Source organism: Macrotis lagotis, chromosome 7 (genome assembly GCF_037893015.1).
Source record: "Macrotis lagotis isolate mMagLag1 chromosome 7, bilby.v1.9.chrom.fasta, whole genome shotgun sequence".
NCBI classification, from domain to species: domain Eukaryota; kingdom Metazoa; phylum Chordata; class Mammalia; order Peramelemorphia; family Peramelidae; genus Macrotis; species Macrotis lagotis.
Window position 1 is genome coordinate 49,977,990 of NC_133664.1, and position 23,948 is coordinate 50,001,937.

Below are 23,948 nucleotides of genomic sequence, written 5' to 3' on the forward strand. Positions count from 1 at the left end.
ATTGAGGAAGGGTTAACAAGTTATGGTATAAGGGGCGGCTAGGTGGCATAGTGGATAAAGCACTGGCCCTGGAGTCAGGAGTACCTGGGTTCAAATCCAGTCTCAGACACTTAATAATTACCTAGCTGTGTGGTCTCAGGCAAGCCACTTAACCCCATTTCCCTCGCAAAAAACAAAAAAACAAAAAAAAAAAAACAAGTTATGGTATATGAATGCTATAGAGTACAATTGTTTTATAAGAAACCATGAAAGATAGGATTCTAGGGAAGTATGGAGCAAATTACACGTACTGATGCTGAGTGAAGTGAGCAGAGCCAAGACAACATTGTACATATTAACAACAACATTGTGAGTTGATCAACCTTAATGGATGCAGCTCCTCTCATCAGTCCAGAGAACTAGACCAACCCTAGGAGATCTGCTATGGACAATACTATGGACATATAGGGGAAGAAAAACAAAACAAAACAAAACAAAAAACCCTACAGAATCTGAATGAAAGCTATTTTCACTTTTTTTTTTTAAAAAATTCTTTTATGTTTTTCTTTCCTATCTCATGGTCTTCTTTCTTTTCCCTTAATCCTAATTCCTCATATAGAAAGTGACTAATATGTAAACATTTTAAACATAAATATATATGCACAATATTCACCAGACTAATCACTGCTGAGGGGAGAGGTGTGGAAAGGAAAGACAAAAGGAAATAATATAACTTAAAAATACGTATATGCATGTGGATGAATGTGGAAAAACTTTTATATGCAATTAGAAGAATAAAATATCACAAAAAAAAGAAAATGAGAGCAGAAGAGACAGAAGAGAGACAGAGATAGATTTACAGAGAGAGAGAGAGAGCAAGAGAGAGACAGAGGAAAGAAGGGGAGGGGAGGAGAGGAGAGAGGGGAGAGAACAATTTCTTATAATTTTATTCCATATTTTATTAATTCTGTATCACTTTTAATTCTCAATTTTTCTTGGAATCACTAAGAAAGTGTCTTCTATGCTCATACTATTGTAGATTAAGGGTGGGAAAAGTCTTGGGAGTTCATCAAGTCCAATCCTTTCTTTATCTTACTGGTGGGGAAAATGTGTCCCAGAGAGGAAAAATCACCTTTCCAGTGTTACAGAGTAAATAAGTGGCAAAACTAGGATGAAACCCAGATCTTCTCATTCCAAACTTAGCCCACCTCCCATTGAACTATTGTCTTCATAAGAGTATAATTTCATAGACTGTGCTACCATATCCCTTTCATCTAGTATGTTTTATTTGAATTGATTTTGCCCAACAAGAACTAAGTTCCACTCGTGGGTTTCACATTACCAAATTTCTGTGATACTTTTAAGAGCATGGCATTAGGACCTCTAACTCATCTTCATTGCTGCCATATCTAAATAAATATGAGACTAAGGGCTTCGCTACTTACTAATTTATTGGATTTATTCTCCTTTATACTTCTACATGTCTCACCTATGCAACAGACAACTCCAAAATCTACACCTCCAGTCTCTTTCTCTCTCATATCTTGTTTGGTATCAGTCTCCAAAACTCATTTTTGTATTCTCAGCCATGCATCTCTGCTCTATAAGCCCTGCCTTATATCCTCTTTTCCACTTATATAAATTCCTATCAATGCCCTAATATTTGGCTTACATCCATCCTGCAACCCCAAACCATGATATCTCAATTCCGTTAACAGTAAACCACTTATTGTTTATAATATTCAGTATTGTATGGAATCCCAAAGACCATATAGTCTAACCCTTACTCAAAACACAGATTCTTTCTACACTATTCCCAATACATATCCATCAAGTATTTAATAGAATACTTGTCGAAACAAGAAACACTACTTCAAGAAGCAATACATTCAATTTTGATGCATCTCTATTGATTAGTACTTTTTTCCCCTTATACTGAATCAAAATTTAATTTCTTAGAACTATCTGCCAATGGTTCTAGAGGCAGGATTCAAATAAATTAACAATCAGTTCACCAAACTCAACACAAAATTAGGTATTATTTCTGCTGAACCAGTGGGAACCAACTGAAGCCCACCACTGGTTCTAATTTAATGTTCTGGGAAGCATACAGAAAAAAAGAACCTCCACAATAATTCAAGACAGCTACAAATCCCCATCCACACATATTCCCACTATTCTCTAAGCTAAAATTCAAGATCCCAAAGTGATTCTAAAATTCACAGAGCTATCGATCCACATGACATAATGTTGAGGTCCTTCTAATGAAATGAGCTAATCAGTCTCCTTTTAAAAATGTAGTGCACACAATAATTCTCTTGGAAGAGAAGTGGAAAGGAAATAATTTGGAGAAATTTTATTGATGTAAAAAAGACAACCTTTTAAAAAATGATGAAATATAGTTTCCAGAAATGGGTGTGCAATATTATGGAAGTTGTCTGACCAGGGAAGACTATGTGAAAACCATTCAAGAATGAATGATAGACTGAAAAACTGTCCTTCCTTCTAGATATTTCCACTTGTGATTTCCTTCCTCACTTAAATCTCTTGCTACTCCACATGGTGCTTGGGGAAAATCGTCTAGTCACCCCATTGAGCCACTGGAAAAAAAGGATCAGTTTTGCTCATTGAAAGGACACTTCTTCCCTAGTCCTATACTGAGTTAGGCTATCTACAGGTGAAGATTATCATATATAATGTTAGATGTTTTTGAAATATTGATAAGTAGCCAATTTCTTTTCCCTTTTTTGTTCTTTTTTTCTTTAAAAAATATCTGTTAGATGAAATGACTCTCTGAGCGGGACGAAGGATGGGGGGAATGAAATTCTGGAAATGATAAAAAATATTTTAACAAGATAAAAGAGATAAGGAAGATTCACTTCTTAATACTGTCATTCTCCAGTTAAAAACCAAGAATAAAGTCTTAGAATTCCAAACAGGAAGAATTCCAAACAGGAAGAAATCTAGCATGCAGTAGTGAAGTCCAAGTTCAAATGAAATAACATAAACTTGTAGTGAATCTAGTCAATAGGAAGAGGCAGAATTTGGGACTTGAAAGAGATTAACTAGGACACACTAGTTTCAATTAGTGTTTCTCCCTCTTACTTATTTATTGATTTCTAGTTTTATGTCCAACATTTATTGCAGTGATTGCTCAACAAACATAAGCCCTGGTATGTTCATCAGTAAGCTGCCCCTGCCCCTAACATAACATTCAGAATCTTTAGAGGCTAGATACCCCCACACTCAAGTAAGTCAAAACAAACAACATGTTAAGTCAAAGGGAAATCAAAGAAGTTACCAATAGTTAATCTCAATCTCTCTCTCTCTCTCTCTCTCTCTCTCTCTCTCTCTCTCTCTCTCTCTCTCTCTCTCTCTCTCTCACACACACACACACACACAAAACATTGCAATGACATTACCACCATCTCTAGATATTCACACACCCCACCCCCACTGGTAATGACCAACATTCAGAGGTTTGTGCCTAGATACAGGGATGAATATATTCTCTTTATAATTAATGTCCATATTGGAAAGCACTTTTGATTTTTAAAATGACCGATTTTCGTTTTCCCAGAAGTAAATGACTCATAAAATTATAAAAATCACCATTATCCATTGCTGCATAGTTTCTTTAAATGGTTAAACTTGTGTTGAATTCAAAAAGAGAGCAAGACAAACCCCTACCTTCCCGAATCGCTGTGAAGGGTGTACCTTCTTCCTCTTGAAGCCGGATCACCTTCAGGGCCACTAGCTTCCCATTTACTCTGGGAAAAGAAAGAAGAGGAAGAGAGAAAAAAGTAAGAATGAAAATGTTTCCATGACAGTCCCAACTGTCTTCCCGCTGGTGTCCTGTTCTTTTTCACTGAAAATGTCAGTGATTCAGTTATACTTTGGGAAGACAAATTCTGCAAGGCTGAGTTCCCAAATCATCAGTTTTTAAAATATTCACACTGCCACAATCCAAGAACTAATCTCAGCTTTCTTGAGTCAGTTCATGTTTCTTTTTAGAATTAAATTTACAAATTAAAGAAATCACAGTGTTAGGAAAACATATCATAATGTGGTTGGGCAAACTTTTGATCATTTGATTATAGATTATTTCAAATCAATAGTTGCAAAAATAATTTTTCTTTTCCAGTAGCTCTTATCTTACTTGGTTCTATGAACACTCCCCACTTCCCATTCAATTCAATTCAATAAATATCTGTAAGTCACCTAAACTACAAATCCCTAGTACTGGAATGCAAAATTAAATAACAGACAAACATCTTGTAGCAGCTGTGACTCAACTCTTCTCAATAGTTTGGGTTTTCCTGAATTTCCCAATATTGATAGAATACTAGGTTCTCAGGTGCAAGAGAAAACTTAATACAGATTCGTGAAATTATAGTTATCAAATTTTAATTTTGAGACTTAACAGATACTTTATTCAATCTGCCCCAAAAAGATTTCCTAACACAACACAGCTGATACCCTATGAATGGAAATAAAAATACTTCCTGAAGCAGTTCACTCCACTTCTGTTGTTGTTCAATCATTTTAATTTGTGTCTGAAACTTGGTGACCCCTTTAGAGTTCTTTTGGCAAAAGTATTAGAATTACTTTGGCAAAAGTAAAAGAATTAGAAATTGCCATTTCCTTCCCCAACTCATTTTAAAAATAAGGAAACTGGGGAAACAGGATTAAGTGTTGTGCACAGGATCACACAGCTAGTAAGTGTCTGAACTCAGGAAGGTGAGTCTGGGTGACGCAGGCCAACACTCAGTACACCATGTCTCCCAGAAACCTCCCATTCTGCTTTTGCAATGCTCTAATTGTTAAGGAGGTTTTTTTTTTTCCTAACAGTAAGTCTGCAATTTCAAACCACTGCTCCTGGATCAACCCTCTAAGTCCATAAAGAACATGTGCTATCTCATATCTCTTCCTTGTGTTTAGTATTTTATACAATTTTTTCTTCTGTAGGCTAAACTTCTCCAAGGTCCTTCAATTGATCTTTATATAATATGAATTCAGAAGTCCTTCCCGATCATGGTCGCCATTATGGTTACCTTTCTTTCAACTTCCTCCTGTCCTTATTAAACTTGAATTGACCAAAGTATTCCAGATCGGATTAGACCAAGGCAAAGCACAGAGGATCCATTGCTTCCTTATTCACAGAATTGATGCTTGTCCCAAAAGCACATCAAGTGTTTGACATTCACCTCATATTGGAGAACCACACTGCACTTGCAGTCCCTTAAAATCCCAATTTTTTTTTCAGAACTACTGTCTATGTTTTCTCCATTTTGTGCTTAGGAAGCTGAGTTTCTTGAACTCCTTATTTATTCCTCTTCACTTTCACCTTCTTAGAGTCATCCCAATGCTCTGGCCTGTAGAGATGAAGGGCACTCCTCTGCTAATTTTTTTTCCTCATCCTATTTAAGCTTACCATCCTGGATCTCAGGAGAAATAAAATAAATCTAAGAACTGCTTTGATTCTCTCACTAATTTATTCTCCTTCCTTTATAATCTCATCATTTCTTGACACTAGCCCTCATAAAAAGAGATAAATATACACATAAATATTCTATGTATATATATTTGCAACTCTTTCCCTAGAAGGTTAATGTCCTTCCTTGCGCAGCTGCATTCAACCTCACCTTTTGCTTTATTTTAGAATGAACATGCCTTCTGTTTCTGAAGAGTCTGCATTTAAACAAAACAGCCAAGCTAGGAAAGTAGGTTGAAGTCCACAGACTTTTTACTAATGCATCACAAAACAAAAAAAAAAAATCAAATGCTTAGAAATACAAGGTCAATAACACAATGCTTCAACTCAGTGTTGAACTGTGTGTTAGGGAGATCCCCCACAGTACCCAGAATACCTCAATAAGTAGCACTTACTTCACACACCCTAAGAATTCATCTTTAAATAGCCACTGATAGTTTACAAAGCACTCTCCTCAAAATAACCCTAAAAGGTTAAAAGTCCTTGGAGGAGATCATACTAGAAAATTTACCACAACAAACTGATCCAACAGGTAGGTGAGTACAAGAATTCTGAGACTGACAGCCCCCACACCCTCCAGACCAGCTGTCCTGATTCAAGCACGGCTCTCTCCCTCATCACACAAAGACACAACTCCTGTGAAGAAGAGGCCAGTCGCCCCACCAATTGTCAACTGGCTGACCTTCCAAGAAGAAGCAAGCCAGCTCTGCTTGTGCCAAGAAAGTCAAAACATCACCCCTTCCTTTGATAACAGCCCCTTAAATTCTCATAAAGATAGGCCAAGGCCCTGAACCAAAGAGTCTTGGGAATAAAACAAAGCTAGTGATGACACAAGAAAGAAAATTCTTGTCACTAAAGTCCCTGGCACTATCCAATAGTGCAATATCAAAACTGACAGGATGGGGGCAGAGCCAAGATGGCAACAGGAGAAGAGCCTCTCATCTCCATAATATTTCAAAAATCATAAAATTAGAACTCTAACTAAATTTTTGAGAGAGAGAAGCCACAGAGGAATCCAGTGAGGCAATTCTCCAGCTCAAGGTAACCTGGAAAATAGTGGAAAGGCTCCACTCCACGGGGTTAGAGGGGCAGGCAGCCTCCAGAGTGAAGGAACTTCAACCTCGCAGAGGCAGCCCCAGGGCACCTGGGAGACACCACAGGGTGGGCTGTGGCAGGCAGTTTCCTGACCTACACACCAGGGAGCACCAGGCACAACTTGGAAGATCAGCAGGGGGACCTCTGCCAGAGCAAGCTGTGAAGCCCAGCCCTCAGGGCATTCAGCAAGCAGCATGGACAGGGAAGCCCAGATGCAGGAAACAGAAGCAGGTGGAGCTAGTAAGCAGGAGTCCCCAGGCAACTGAGCCTTGGGTTCTTAGCCTACCAAAGGTAGCAGAGTGGAGAGAGACTTCCGAGGTCTGTCGCCCATACCTGAAACAGGACTCTGGGACTCTGACCACATTCAGATCCTGATCACAGTCTAGGACCCCCACAGAACCACAGGGCTCCCCCCCCACCTCAGCCCCATGGCAGAGGAGTGTGCTTGTGGTCATTCACAGACCAGGAGGGAAGACAGAGCTTCACACACTGAAATCCTTGTGGGGAGGTGTCCCAATAATACTCAAAAGCGCAGGGAACACCCCAAAACAAGGGGCAGGCTGGGGAAATGAGTAAACAAAGAAAAAAAAAGGAAAACACCTCTGAGAAATACATTATCTATGATCCCAAGAAGGATCAAAATACTCAATCTGAAGATGAGGAAGTACAAGCTTTCGCATCTAAAGACTCCAAGAAAAACGGAAATTGGGCTCTGGCTATGACAGAGCTCAAAAAAGATTTTGAAAATCAAGTGAGGGAGATAGAAGAAAAATTGGGCAAAGAAATTAGAGAGATGCAGGAAAAAATGAAAAAAAGCCAGCAGATTAGTCAAGGAAATCCAAAAAAATGCTGAAGAAAATATGTTAAAAAACCAGCATAAGTCAAATGGATAAAACAGTTCAAAAAGTTATTGAGGAGAAGAATGCTTTAAAAAGTAGAATTGGCCAGATGGAAAAAGAGATAAGAAAGCTCTCTGAGGAAAACAAATCCTTCAGATCTAGAATGGAGCTAAAGGAAGCTGCTGACTTTACAAGAAGTCAGGACACAATACTTCATCACCAAAGGAATGAAAAATTAGAAAAAATTTGAAACATCTCATTGAAAAAAACAACTGATCTGGAAAACAGATTCAGAAAAGATAATTTAAAAATTATTGGGATACCTGAAAGTCATGATCAGGAAAAGAGCCTTGACATCATTTTAAAAGAATTCCTACAGGAAAACTGCCCAGATGTCCTAGAAGCAGAGGGCAAAATAGAAATTAAGTGAATGCACCAATCTTCCCTGGAAAGAGATCCAAAAAACACAATTCCCAGCAATATTATAGCCAAGTTCCAGAACTCCCAAGTCAAAGAGAAAATATTAGAAACAGCCAGAAGGACACAATTCAAATATTGTGGAGCTGCAGTCAGGATCACACAGGATTTAGCAGCAACTACATTAAGAGCTCATAAGTCTTAAATATAATATTCCAGAAGGCAAAAGAGCTCAGAATTGAATCAAGAATCAACTACCTAGCAAAACTGAACATCCTCTTCCAGGGAAAAAGACAGGCTTTCAATGAACCAGGGGAATTTCAATTGTTCCTGCTGAAACAATCAGAGCTGAACAGAAAGTCTGATCTTCAAAAACAGGACTCAGGTGAAGCATAGAGAGTGGAGGAGAAGTGTAAGATATGAGAGACTTAATGATGATGAACTGTATATATTCCTGCATAGAAAAATATACTGATAATACTCATATGAAACTTCTTATTTAATAGAGCAGGTAGAAGGAGCATTTATAGATGAAGCACAGGAGAGAGCTGAATTTGAAGATATAATATATTGTATATGATATATTGTAAAAATGGCTAAAAGGGAAATGTAATGGGAGTAAGAGAAAGGAGAGGTGGAATAGGCTAAGATATTTCGTATAACAAGATTTTTTTTTTATTATTGCAATGAGCTATTGCAATGAAATGGAAGAGGGGGAAGGCGAGGGGGCGATGAGGGAATCCATGGCTCCAAGAGGCAATAGCATATACCCTCAATAGGGTATAGACATCTAGAGTAAAAAGGATAGAAGGGGGACAGGGGGAAGGGGGGATGTGAATGATGGAGGAGAGGGTAGATCATGGGGGAGAGTGGTCATATATAACACATTTTCTTTTTTTACTTCTTGCAAGGGGCTGGGATTGGATGGCCTGTCCAGGACCACAGGGCTGGGTGGTTGCTGGCCTTAGGAGTGGGATGTGGGCTCAGGGCCTCTTGACTCCAGGGCCAGTGATCAGTCTGCTGTGCCATTCAGATACCCTACAGCACATTTAAGAAGATGGACAGAGTGAAAGGAGAGAAAATATAATATATGGTAGTGGGGAGGTATAAATGGAGGGAGTTGCGATTAGCAATGGCAATGGTGGAAAAATATGGAAGAAGCTTTTGTGATGGACTGATCATAAAGAATGTGATCCACCCACAATAGGGCTGGTGGTGTTAGAACACAGAACTGAAGCATATTTTTTTCATTTTTCTTAATTTGTTTTCTCTTTACTTTACTGCTCATGGGGGTCTATATTTTTTGGTGGGAGGGGGTATTATGTTTACTCTTAAACAAAAATATTTCAGTAATGTATAAAAAAAATCATTGGTACAAAAATTATACATACACACACAGAGACACTAAATAAATTTTAAAAACTAACATGATTGCAGCAATGGTAATTGTATGAAAGAAAAGGCATCATCATTCACTTTGCTTCTGTGTCCTAAATACCCTGAAACCTTTCCATCAGTGAAATCCTCCATATGTGTTGCCCCCAACATTAGAATGGAAACTTAGCAAAAAGGAGAATTGTATTACCTTTCTATTTAAATTCTCATAGTAAGCTCTTAATAAATGCTTTACTAATTCATTTAACATCCAATCCAGATCTTGACAGATATTATCTTTTGACTCTAACTTCTCAATCCTTCATCATATTTAATTCCCATGATCTATTTACCCACTCTATCTCAACTACAGAGATTGCATATCCTTGAGTTTGCCATTACCTACAAATGTCCCACATGCATGAACTCTTAAATTCTTTTATCTTAGCAAAGTATTTTTCTCATTCTGTATTTCCCAGTTGCCTTGTGACCCCCCCAACCCTCTTCTTTTCATCATAACTTCCATTCATTTTATTCTTTATTTCTTTCTCAGTTAATGACCTCTAAAGGAGTTAACCTCTTCTCCCTTCCCTATCACACACTTGGGATAAACCTGCTCAATTTTCCACTATATTCATCATATCCTCTCACTGATCCCACACTGCCAAATCCCAAACCTCCCTCCATCTGCCTTCTTTCCTCCTATTCACATGCCACCAAAACTGGAAAATCATGAAACCATGCCATTTGGGTCTACTACAAATTTATATTATCTAAGATTAATTGAGCCTTCACTGCAACAAGGCAATAGTTTCACATCTCCTTAATTGGTTTTCTCTTCCAGTAATTACAGTGACTCCAAACTTCTTCATCCTTCCTCAAACGTCCATTTCTCCATCCTCTCAGATCAAGACTCTCCTCATACATCACCAAACAAACTGAGGTCATTCAAGAGTAGCTTCCTCTTTATTCCTTATTTCATATGTCTCAAGTATCTTTTCCTTCCTATCACCTTTTTTCACTCCTAGTTCTTATGAAAAGGTAAACATTCTTCCCTGGCAGGACCAATAACTCTACATCCCTTCTTTACGCTATCTCTTCCTATCTTTATCACATTGCCTCCACTGGCAACCTGACTCTCTAATTTTTGATCTCTCTAGTTCTACAGGTTCTTTTCCCACTGCCTATCAACATACCCATGATCCCCTTCATTTAAAAAAAAACCCTCATTTCGTCTAACTAGCCCTGATAACTATTTACTGCTTATCTCCTTTCCTTCTTGGCAAAGTCCCTGAGAAAGACATTAAACATTAACTACCATCTTCTTCTAAACCATCTGCAAAGGCAGAGCTCATGTAGGCCTTCATCATTTCCTTCCTCAATTATGGTAACAGCCTTCCAATTATTCTCTCTACCTCAAGTCTCTCTACTCCAAACCATTCTATTTTTTCAGAATAGTGGTTTTCCTAAAGCACAAGAATTTTCCCTCTCATCATCCTCCTCAATAAATGCCAGTGTCTTCCTATTATCCCTAAGATCAAATATAAAATTCCGTATTTGGAATTCAGGGCCCTTTAGCATCTGGACCCTTCCTATTTTTCCCATCTTCTCCAACTTAACTCCCCTTCCCATACTCTGTGATCCAGGTGTACTGGCCTATTTATGCTTTCTAACCCTCTAGATTTTCCATCTCTGTACCTTGGCCCTCAGGTTCTTCAAGTCTAAATAGCATTCATTCTTCGACTCTCTCTTTTCTTCCCTGGCTTCCTTCAGGGCACAGTTCAAATTCTGGATGAAGACTGAAAAATACTATTTTCATTTTTTTCCTGGTTCCCAACATGATTAATATGGAAATATTTTTACATGATTGCATGTATGTATACCTTTGTTAAACTGCTTGCCATCTGAGGGAAAGAAAGGAAGGGAAAAATGGAGAAAATTCGAAATTCAAATTTTTATTTTAAAAAGTGTTAAGAATTATCTGTACATGTAATTGGAAAGAATAAAATACTATTTTTAAAAATGTAACTTATTCTTCCTACCGTAAGATGCCTCTTTAGGCCTTCTCTCAAGTAGCACAGAGACCTTGGATTCAGGAGGACAGGAGTTTGAATCTGGCCTCAGACCCTTGACTCTTACTAGCTGTGTGACCTTAGGCAAATCACCTAACCCTGCTTGCCTCGTATGCAGGACCATCTCTAATCATTCTGATCCATATCGGGCCACTGGACCCAGATGGCTCTGGAGGAAAAAGTGAGCCTGGTGACTTAGCATACCCCCCCAATCCAATTCACATGCTTGTCATGGCATCACCTCCCTGATGTCACAGTCTTCTTCAAAAATGAAGGACAAACATTACATTACAAATTATTTTCCATCCACTAAATGTGTGTGTGTGTGTGTGTGTGTGTGTGTGTGTGTGTGTAGTTATTCACATGTCTTCACCTTTTTCAGGTAAGCCCCTTAAAGACAGGGAGTGGATTTTTACTTTCTTTATTTCCCCAGTGCTTAATCCTGTATTTGGCAAAGACTGAACAATCCCTTCAAACATAATACCTATACCAGGGGGCTGTTAAGAAGATCCATTGAGATAACAATGGAAAGCACTCTGCAAATCTTATTAACTCACTCTAGAAAGACAATTAAGCTGAAAATAAATAAATAAAATTTGAAAAAAGAATTTTAAAATCATTAAATTAAAAATAAATAGATCATTAAGGAATTATTGATCCTCCTTTAAAGATATGGAAAATGAGGTTTAAATGATCTGTCCACAGCCATATGCCAAGTAATAGGTGAGAAGAAGCTAGAATGGAATCTGAGTTTTCTAACATCTACCCAAGTAATTTCTCATACCTGCTTTCACTCCATAACTCAGAAAAAGGGAGTGCAGAACTTGTTTGGTTTCAGGGTCATTATGTAACTCTAACTTCTTTTTTTTTCCTCATATAAAATATTTTAATCAAATCTCAGCTAAATGGTGCACTGGATAGACTCATCTTCCTAAGACACTAGCTCAGTGACCCTGGGCAAGTTACTTTGACCTTGTTTGCATTAGTTTTCTCATCTATAAAGTAAATTGGAGGGAAAAAATGGTTAAACCACTCCAGTATCTCTACCAAGGAAACCCCCCTTGGGGTCATGAAGACTAGGACCAAAGCTAAAATTGAAATGACTGAAAGGAATGAAGTCACAAAGACCCTTCTAAAAAGTGTTGATTCTAATTCACTTAAACAAGTTTGTTTCCTAATAAAGTAATTTCAAATATTATAACAGGTGTCAATAATTTCTCAACAAAGCCTTATCATTTCAAATTCAAAAGGAAGTGTGGTAAAATGGGGTTGGGGGGATCTGTTCTGTGTTCATCATCTATGTGCAAACATCAAATTATAATAGAACTTCAAAAGGTCATCAACTCTCTCTGGGGCTCGGCTTCTCCCTCTATAAAATCAATGGGTTGGCCTAGACAGTTGTTAAGGTCCCTTGCAGTTCTCTCTCTGGCTTTTAATAATAAACCTAGCACATCGAAGACCTCCCATCTATAAAATTTGCAAGAAGGAAGGCCAGATGGGGCTCTCTCTTTTTTTCCCAAAGACTTCTGAAATTTCAAAGCATTATATCACTGTCAATTTTAGTTTCAGGCCTAGTTGACATTTATTCTAATTCTTTTTCTGTGTTCATTAGGGTTCATCAAGAACAAAGTGCTGAATATGAAATCAAAAAGACCTCAACTTGATTCCTACCTCAAATATTTACCAGATAAGTAGTTCTGGAAGTCATTAATCACTCTCTACCTCAGTTTACTAATCTATAAAATAGGGATAATAATTTCATATATTTTGTGGGGGAGATTGTGTCTATCGAATCAAATTCCATGAGTAAAGCTCTTTACAAATTAAAGCATTACAAATTCTAAGTATTATTCAATTTCATTCAACATTGATTAAAATATAGTAGAGAAACAGCAAGACTAAAATGTTTCTCTTGATAGTTGTCTCATACTTTTTCTGTTTTTCCATTAGAATCTCATATGTTAGGCTCATCTTCCTTCAGGAAGCAGAAAAGTTCCCAATGACTGCAGTTAGTAATCTGCAGTTCAGTAATCTGATCACATACCACCTCATCAGCAGCTAACACCCACAGTCCAACTGCTTCACTGGGCTGCTATTAATGATTGTATTGATTATAAAATTGCTCTCTTAACCTTAGAACCATCTTGACTTTCTCCCTTCTTAATTAGTTTTTCTCTGGCTGAATGGACACTCTTGACTACTGAACTCATGAGTCCTTTTTAAATATTACCTACCACCATATAATAATAAGTAAAAATTCCAAGACATGAGATTGGTAGCAGAGAAAAGGCTTAACACAAAGTTAAGACATTTTAGGAGAAAAAATAAATCTTTAAGAAAACAGACAAACTTTTAAGCATTTCTCTTGTCCTGTGTTGGAGCAGGAACTTGGAAATACAAATGCAAGAGTTAAGAGAAGCCTAGAAAGAGTGAATTTGTTTGACTAATCAAGAGCTGTACACTGGTGTAGTGTTAACATCCTAATGGGGGTGAAGGAAACAAGGATCTCTTTAAAAACTGAATGTCTCCAAAGGGAACTAAGGGAGTTAAACGATAAAAACAGAGATCCTGGAAGTGAAATGATTCTATTCTGAGAGTTTTAAGAAATCAAAGGAATGGTAAAAAAGAAGAATGCAGTCTCATAACTGGATTCCACAGCAATAAAAACAAACCTAGAGGAAGAGATGGAGTGAATGGTCACAAATTAATTTCATTCATCAAAAACGGCCAAGGAAGAATGGGTACCAAGTACAAACAAATAATTTGATAAAAAAAAAAAAACACCAAGGTAAAGGAGAAACAAACAGGAATGGAAGAGGGATATAATCGGAAAAAAATACCAGGGAGGGTATGTTTGTTAACATTCCTTAGCAATTTTATAAACTTTTCAAATACCAAAGAAATAAAACCATTGTTCTACCTATAAAAACTGAATTGTCAAATGACATAGCTTGGTCCTTGAAGGAAATCTAAAATTTCTCTTCTAGTTTCTACTTTGGTTGGTGAGTTCTTGGTGCATCTACACTGATCTCTTCAGACTAATTCCATTTCTTCTTCCGAATTGGAATTGTTTCCTTTCTCTCCTACCCATCTTGGGTTAATTTCCCTTGAAGCATTTTAAGGAAAGGGATTCTGCCTATGCTTCATCTCAATTCTTTGAAATCTGTTCTGCCAGAAAATGCCCAGATTTTCCCTCCTCCTCTATCAGAAATTCTAGGATGGAGAGATCACTTTTCCACAAGTCCCCACCATTCCCATCCCCGGCAACCAGTTCCTCTCTGTTAGAAAGAATCAGATGCAGAATAGCATTTCCCCTTACTGGTTCAACTGACTTTTGAAAGATAAAATTATCACTAAGGCATGTCAAGAAGCAAGAAGTCATTAGCTGTTCTGGGTTTTTGGCAGAAAAAGAGTTCTAGCAGATGTCTATATAACTCAAGTCTCCCATCTTTTCTGGGCCAGGCTTCTAAGGTTATGAAGTCAAAATCTGTCATTTTACAAAAGAGGAAATTGATATCACAAAACATTAACAGTAATAAACCTACAACTAGAAAAATCTATAATTAACAGTTACATAGTATAGGTTTGGAAGGTGTTTTTTCAAAAATAAAACATTTTGTTAAAATAAAATCACAAAGAAAATGAGCTAGAGAAGACAAGTATTATTATGTACATCTTAAAGAAGAGAAAACTATTCAAAGAGTATAAGTGATTACCCCACAGTTATACAGCAAGTAAGATTTAAGCATCAAACTGTTATCTCCTGATGCCACATCTAGAGTGTTCTTCACTGTGCCACGTCATCACCCACAAATTAAATTGATTTAAAAAAGGTTTGTAGCCAAATAGTGAAGACTAAAATCTTAGCTGTCCAACAAAAACCTCATTAATTAAATCAGATATTAATGAATGGAAAGCAATTTTTTGGAAGAAAAATGTTAAAATGGAAAAAAATGGAAAAAATAGAATGAACGCTCTGACTTTTCTCAGAAAACATTCCATTCAAAGAAGAGAAACAACTTTTGAGATAAATTATAAATTTGAGAAACATATCCCCTTTAGATGGAATTATTCTCTTTCAATTAGATCAATTTATGGTATGAAGCCAAAAGAAAACTCAATGACAACTAAATTGAGATCTTACAGCAAAATAGACCTTCAAATTAACTTGGTCCATGACCTTTGTTGAACACCTAGACCAGAGGTCAGTGAATAGAGATAGTTCATTGGATGGGCAGTGGATGGACAGCCAGTTTCTGCATATGTAAAATGAGGGCAATAATATCTGCCTCCCATGGTAGTTGTGAGATCAAATGAGATAATATTTGTAAACCACTTTGCAAACTTTAAAATGATGCACAAATAGTAGAGATAAAAACTAGAGTATTATATAAATACTACTAAATATTATAACATGGTAAAAAATAGTATAGATGGATATATATATAATGATTTACATACATATAAATATACATTTATCATATAATAATGTCTGCATTAAAAACACACATTACAAAAAACAAATAAATAAATGAAAATAAAAACATATATTACATATATTGCCTATATATATATATATATATATATATATATATCATGTATTTATTCGTATATATTATATATTTTGGAATTTCTGCCTATGTTATACTATATACATGTTTGTATTGTGACATATATTATATGTTTATACACATATAAATATATGTATCTAAGTATAAAAGCAAAAGTTTCTTACTGAAAGCTTCCTTCACTGATCATCTCCAAACAATGGGATAAAGGTTTAGAGCTAGGATGGGCCTTAATGGTCATTAAATCTAACCCCCCCCCTCATTTTACAGATGAAGAAAATAAGGCACTGGAGAAGAAAGAGCTCAAGTGATTTATCAGTGACATAGCCAGTGTATTTTTTAAAAAATTTTATTTATTTAATGCAATGGGGTTAAGTGAATTGCCCAAGGCCACACAGGCAATTATTAAGTGTCTGTGGTTGAATCTGAACTTAGGTCCTCCTTACTCTATCCACTGCACCACCTAGCTGCCCCCAACATAGCTAGTGTCTTCAATGGGATTTGAATGCCATGTTCTCTTGGGTCCAGTTATCTCTGAAAGGAACTTTATGTATATTGTCTCATTTGAGCATCACTACTACTCCATTGGGCAAGCAATCCAGATATTATGATCACCTCCATTTAACCAATGATGGCATGGTTAATCTAAAATCACATGGACCTCTACTCATTTTCCCAAATTATTAGCAGCAGAAGCAAATATTGAAGCCACGATTTCTTGAATCCAGGTTCAGCACTCTATAAGATCAAAACCATATGTAACTATTTTGGAAAATTTTTCAAGAAAATGCAGAAATTCTCAAGAACTTAATTACAAACTGGATTTTTTTTTTTATTTTGTAAAGTGCAAAAAGATACAGAGTTCCAGTGGGAGGCAGACTCTGGAGGAGTTGTTCTATCATGTCCAACTCTTTATGACCCCATTTAGAGTTTTCTTGGCAAAGATTCCAGAAGGGTTTTGCCATTTTCTTCTCCAGATCATTTTATTGATGAAGAAACTGAGACAACCAGGGCTAAGTGACATTCCTAGGGTCACACAGCTGATAAATGTCTGAGGTCAGATTTGAACTCAATTCTTCCTTACTCCTATACTTAGTACTTCTATCTACCATACAGGAGTTAGAGGCAAACTAAAAGATAACTTTTCAGATAAGTCTTTGTGTCTTATAATATACATACTTGCAAGTCAATAAATGGTAATTAAGTACTTACAATGTGCCAAGCAATGTGCTAGGAATGCACATTGGAAAAGAATTATAGACATTTCAAATATATCAATTAGTTATGTTGATTTTTTTCCCTCTTTTCTGACTTTACAAATACTATTTGTTATATAAGATGATTCTCTGGAAGGGAGAAATGCAGAGATATTAAGGGAATATGGAAATGTAAAATTTTTTTTTAAAAAAAATATGATCTTAGAATTGTAAAAGTTCATAACCAACATTCATTATCCTCATGGTCCAGCAACTGTCAAAGAAGGTCTTATAATTTTTATCTCTTTTTGAATTTGCATAAAATTGTATAATAACAATAAAATAAAATTAGTAATGTTACCTAAATCAATTTGGGGGGGGGGGATGTCCAAATGCAAACAACTAAAAGAAATTATGTCTAAAGGATATAAAGGAAATTAGGTAGCATACCTGAAAGAAATTTAATATACTCTGGAAAATTTAATATAGTCTGTTTCTCCTTTCCCTTGTTATGAGATCTCAGGAGAATGTGGTAGAAAGGGTAATACTGAAGAGCAGGCAGAAATAAGGCTTTTGTTTTCTCTGTCTCTTGGTAAAAGGAATAATGAAAGGCAACAGACAGGATGGGGCAATATTGGTACAACTGGAGTAAAGAAAAGGAAAATGTATGAATTGAAAACAAATGCCCAAGGTCTAATTTTTAAAGACTACCTGAAAAAACTTTCCTGAAAACACTTCCATTTTAGTAATTCCCATTCAAAACACCTAGTTAAAAGTATGATTTGATTTATTAATATTATGAAAATAATAGTTATACATTGTATTATACATAATTTATATATAAGCATGTATTATAATTAAATAATTCTATATTATAAAATTTTAATAACATATAATATTGTAATTAAATGATGCATTTTAATTGTATTTACAATTACAAATGTAAAATATTAAAATATTATATAGATACATAACCTTAGCAGGAACTTTTGGATACACCCATTAAAATCTGAACTCCTCAAGAAGAAGAATTATCTTAAGTTTCTTTTTATACCTACAGGGCTTACCAAGGTACATTATACACACTGAGTAAATATTTTTCCATCATTCATTTATTCACTGAATTGCATGTCTATATTTATCATAAAGAAGAGATAAATTATTTTTATAGGTTATCATTACTGTTTTGCTTTGTTTTTAGCTTATTCAGAATAACAAGAGAAGTCACCCCAAGTCTATTTAAACTGTGATGTTCTGACAATATTTCAATCTGAGAAAATAAATGAAACTTCAGTGAAATTCTAAATGACATTGCCTCCTACCCTAATCTTTATCAGACTTTCATAAAAGAAAAATGGATAGGACTATTGCCAAGATACTTGCAAATTAAATTCTCTCTTAATGAAATCCAAAGCTTATAGAACGCTCTTATAATATCTGTTTATTAGAGTGCAATTAGCAATAAGGATGTGTAACACAGAGCAATGACAGAAAGAAATGGAGATTATATTTTGGAACAATGTCCCAAAGAAGAAATGGCTGCTAAAAACTAACAAAGCCATTCATGGTGGTCAATTTGTATTGTATTAGCAAATTACAGTGAATGTGTAGAATGGAAATGGAAATGAAAGGGGGGGATTGGATTATTGAATGAAAAAATGCTTCTACAAATAAATATACAACTAAACTAATTATTACTGACCAACTTTGCTATCTGAGTGGCCTTGACCAGGTCATTTAAAATGCTTTAGACCTCAATTCTTCATGTGTAAGATGGAAGGTTCCTATCAGCTCTAAATCTGAGTTCCTATGAACTCACTAAATCCTGGAATCTCGGGGTGGATGGGACCTGAGACTGAATTCATACACTCTTACTTTGGTGCACCCATATTCTATTGCATAGCTATCCAAATAGTGGTCATCCAGCTTTGGTTTGAAGTTTTCTTATGCAATAGAAGCCATTTACCACTTGAACTAGGTCATTCTACTTTTAGATTCTTAGAAAATATTTCCTTTATATCATGCACAAATTTGTCCCATTTAAAAGGGATAACTTGAATTCTTATAGAAGAAGAACTGGAAGAGTTCTAGATCTCTCTTTGGGGCCTAATTAAGCAAGTCCAACCCTTCTACCATTTGAGAGTCCAACCTATATGTAAAGGCAACTTTGAAGTTCCTTCACTCCCTACTTCTTTTTGTGTAACTATAGCATTTCATTATTCTACCAAACCATTTCCTTCTCTTTGAGCAAATGTCCTACTTTACAACAAATCTACAAGGTATTATCACCTGCCCCCCCCTTACAGATAAGAAAACCGAGACTTAGAGAGGGAAAACACTTTGTCCATGGTGGCACACTTACTAAATGTGTGAATCAAGACTTAAAAGAGAGTTGTGACTTTTACTCAAGCTCTTTTGCTAGGTGGGACAGTGGAAAGAACATGGGAACTGGCATTAGGACAATCTCAGTTCAACCAGCTTCAAACACTAACTGACTAGTGACTTTGGGTAATTTACAACATGTTTGCCTCAGTTGCTTTATCTGTATAATGGGGGGGGTGTAAAAATAATACCTCCCTTCTAGAGTTGTGAAGATAAAATGAGATATTTGTAAAGAGCGTCACAAATTTGAAAGCACTCTACATATGCTAGGTATTATTATTTTAATCATTAAAATTGTTTTACTAGTCACAGTTATTTCAAATGCAATTCAAAGACGTCACACACACACACACACACACACACACACACACACATATACACATAAGACCTGTTGATTTTTTAACTCTAATCTTGAGAAAATATTAAGTTGAATACCATTGATGAAAAACCCTTGCCATACATACACCATCCCTAACAGAGCTCTCATCTTCCAAAAAAGTATAATTTGGGTTAGTCATTTCTACTCTTTCTTCCCCCAATGTTATACCAGGACTGATGACAATGCAGCTTTTCTCATCTTCAGTAACCCAAAGTCACTCTCTGACTAAAGTGCTAACAATTCAGAAGGTAATAAACAGAAAGTAGACGAACAAAAGTATCCCTGCAGATTTATACACAGCAATGGACTCTATGTACTCTCAAAATTGTTATCAGACAAGAGTTTCAGCACAAAGGACAGCAAACAGAGCAAAAGATGAGGAGCCATTACAGGGGCAACCCACGCATGCAGCCAGATGGACAGATCATGGAGTTAACACATCAGGAATTACACCTCAGGCAGGAACTGCAAGAAGCAGGGGAGCCTGACCCAAATTATAAAGGAGCAACAGAGAAGACTGGAATGATTTGTGAAGCTGCAAACTGTTCCATGAATTAAAAAGCCATTTTTTAAACCATCAGTGTTCTTTTGATTATGCCATATAGTACCAATTCAAACTAATAAGCATTCATTAATCAGTCAGCTAAAAAGTATTTAGTCATTCAGTATAAAAAGGAAAAACTAAAAGAAAAAAACAGATCCTATCTTCAAAGAGCTCACACCATAATGGACTGATTAGGAGGCATGGAACCCCACAATCTTAGAAGAATAAAAATGGAAAAAAATCAATTAATTTCTCTAAGGCTATCATAGGATAGGAATATTATAGGATTATTAATAGATTGGATGAGGAGCCAAGGTCAATAAGGAACTTTGTAGTAAGAACACACTGTGAATCTAATGTTTTTTATACTATTACATTTCCCAAATCCTTTCTTATACCTTAGAAAATTTTCTGAAACTTCTTCCCCAAGGTGTTTCCCTCTCTGAATAAGAAGAAAAGGAGTAAATAAACTATAGGTCAAATTCACTTACTCATAGGGTAATTCTAACCCCAAAAGAAGAGAGAACAAAGTCTACCAACCGGATTATACTCATTAATGGATCTAAGGGTAAATGAGCTTGACTAACAGTTCATTATTTGGTGAAATTTACCCACACAGCTGTTGGTGCTTCCATTGCCTTTGACATTCAAGGCATAAGAATGTTCTATACAGGACTGTTTTCCCTGTTTTGCTTACTAGTTCCCCAGCCCTCTAGCATAACATATAAAAGCATAGCATTGCGAGCACTCCTATGTACAAGAAAACAGTTTACAACCAAGTTAAATAAGTCTTGTTTCAGAATCCCGGCACAGTTACTCTCTGGAGCTCTGGGGAGTCTCCAGATACTCACTGCAAAGTCATACAAACCACAAGCATTCCACTCTTCTTATTCAAAAGCAGTCATAAGAAAGGAAGTAAAATTTGGCACAGCATGGCCAAATAATTAAAGGAGCTTTCAAGAGGCTATTTAAAGCCCATTAAATCAGGGGGATTCAGAGTTCAGGCTGTTCTCAACTTAATGCCAATCAGAAAAATGTTTCACAGACTATCATCTAACCAATGTTGCAAGCCATGGTTAATTATTTCCTTAGCCAAAAAGAAAACCCAAAAAACCTTACTATAAATACAACAGTGGCCAATGCCCTTTCACTTAACTTTAGCTTTAAAATGATTTTAAATTTTTAAAAAATGGAGACTAGAGTGTCAGCTAATAGATTCTTCAAAAATGAAGGAAGGAATAAATAAGTGAGTGAATAAATAGATGAAAGAATGAATAAAGACAGAAAGAAATAGAAGTAAACTGAGTGACATAATGGCATGACATACCTGAGGCAGTAATAGTGCATCTGAAAATAAGAAGTGTTTTGTGCTTTTTTGAGTATTATTTTAAAGATTTGACATATGATTAAATCCTAACTATAAAAAAAGGTAGTAAACTTGAGAATAGGAAATAATGAGTGTCTTGAAATGTACTGCTGTTTAGGCAGCCAAACACATAAAAAAGATGGTAGTATTAAGAGTAAAATTAATGGCATCCACTTAAATAGCAAGTAGTATATAAGATATGCTTAAATGCATATATAATCAAATGGATGATTGTCTTGTCTGAAGACATTAAAAAAAGACTGTCATAAAATCTATTCCAATATAAGTTGAGCTGGCCTGAAGTAGAAATTGGTACATGCATAGCTGAGTAGTTCAATTATTCCGTGGGGAGAAATTTGCAATCAAGACAATTTCCTTGATTTAAAAATAATATTAATGTTGTAGAACCCAGGCTAATGAAGTATAAAGTTATTTTTACACTGATAAAGTGAAGTGCATATTTGTAAATACCCTGAAGTAACCATTCTTAAATATAAGTCATGACCCCTGACTTGACCATTCCAATAAGAATTTTTATTTGTTTCAGGCACAAATGAGCAATTTACTTACAATCATCTCTATCAGTATCTTCTCAAAAGCAATGTCATTTTAATTTGGAGAAGATATTAGATGTATGTAGGGTGAAGTCAAGGGAAACAACAAGGAATACTCCAAGACTATAATCACAGGTGATGTGACATATAAAAAGTTGGAGAGAAAAAAGTTTCTGGGTAATTAATCATTTTATTAATTATTACTAGCAGATAATTATTAAAAGGAGTCAGTGCTATTCTCAAGTGCCAAAGAATGAACATGGCTGCTTCTTGATGCTTTTATGCCTTAAGAAGAATGAATATTCCCACAAATGGCAATCAGCTCTGAGTGGTTAACAATTAAGGACAAGAATGAATATTATAAATAAGAGGTAGACCTATTCCATTGAGAAGTCAGGGACTTAAATCTGATCACTCAGACCACTCTGTCTAGAATATAATGGGTAATATTTCATCTAGATTAGATTTTCTTTGCAAGGTTTTTCCTAGTTGAGTGAGACAACAATTCCACTTACATAAAATGTCCTGGGTAAGTTAAAATTTTGGACAAGATCAGAGATCTCCTTGAAGGCCCTGACTCTGTCAAAGAATTATGAAGCACAACTTACACCACAAAGTCTTTCCTGATCCCTCTTCTATTACTTCCCAATGTGTAAATTCCTTAGTTTTAACTATTTTATACTACATTATATTTATTCTCTATATTCATCAAATATATATATGTATGTATGTATATATATATATATATATATATATATGCACTTGGTGTCTTCCCCTTTAGACTGCAAATTTCCTGTGAGTAGAGTTTATTTTCTCTTTATTTGTATCTCCATTGCCTAGCACAATGCCAGGCCAGCCACAGACACTCAGTAATTAAATGAATTGGACATCTAACTTACTTTTATGATTACTAATATCATTTTTATTAAAAAAATAATTCCCAAATCTCAATGCTCAGCTACCTATACCCCAGTGCTTTGCTGGACATCTGGTTATCTCTCATGCCCCTCAAATTCAACAAATCCAAAATGGAACTCATCATCAAATATTAAAGGAATCATAGATCCATCTGGTGCCTCCCATACTTAAGTGTTTCCAGTTTAAAACCAAAGATACCTAAATGTAATCTCTGTGCCTGAGATTTTCTAACTATAAAATAGGATTATTTACCAATTCCCTGCTTAGAGTATTTATGCAATAATTAGAATATCTGAATAGCACTATAAATTTCTGAGTAGATATATAGAAAAGAGTAGCTTATATTCAAATGCTGCTTTAAGGTTTTAAAAATATTTTGCACACATCATGTCATATTGTCTTTACACTATCCCCATGAGAAAAGTACTAAAGATATTGTCATCTCCATTTTAGAGGTGGGAAAAAAAGCTCCAAGTGGTTAGATGACTTTCCATAGTCACAAAGTTAAGGGATGGCAGAAGGAGGGACTGAATTTTTCTGAACACTGAAACTGAAATGAAAGGTCCCAAGAACAAATCTTGGATTTTTTAAAATTTACTATTTCAGTGACCTCTGAGCCTCTTGCTCAATTTAAAATTGAAGAAAATAGAACATAAGACCTATGCAATACATTTCAACTCTAAATCTATAAACTTTTGATCCTTGAAAATCCTAATCTATTTTGCTAATTCTGCAACTAATTTTGATGGTATCAATATCCTTCTAGTCAAA

General features: G+C 35.7%; 1 protein-coding gene across 2 annotated transcripts in view; it reads right to left on the minus strand.

Annotated features, from left to right (window-relative positions):
- Positions 1-23,948, minus strand: part of CDK14 (cyclin dependent kinase 14) — a 664,696-nt gene that overhangs the window by 421,499 nt on the left and 219,249 nt on the right. For both annotated transcript variants that reach the window (XM_074192846.1, XM_074192847.1), the window contains exon 5: positions 3,670-3,749. In XM_074192846.1, coding sequence (XP_074048947.1) covers positions 3,670-3,749 — 80 coding nt within the window. The remainder of the gene's footprint in view (positions 1-3,669; positions 3,750-23,948) is intronic.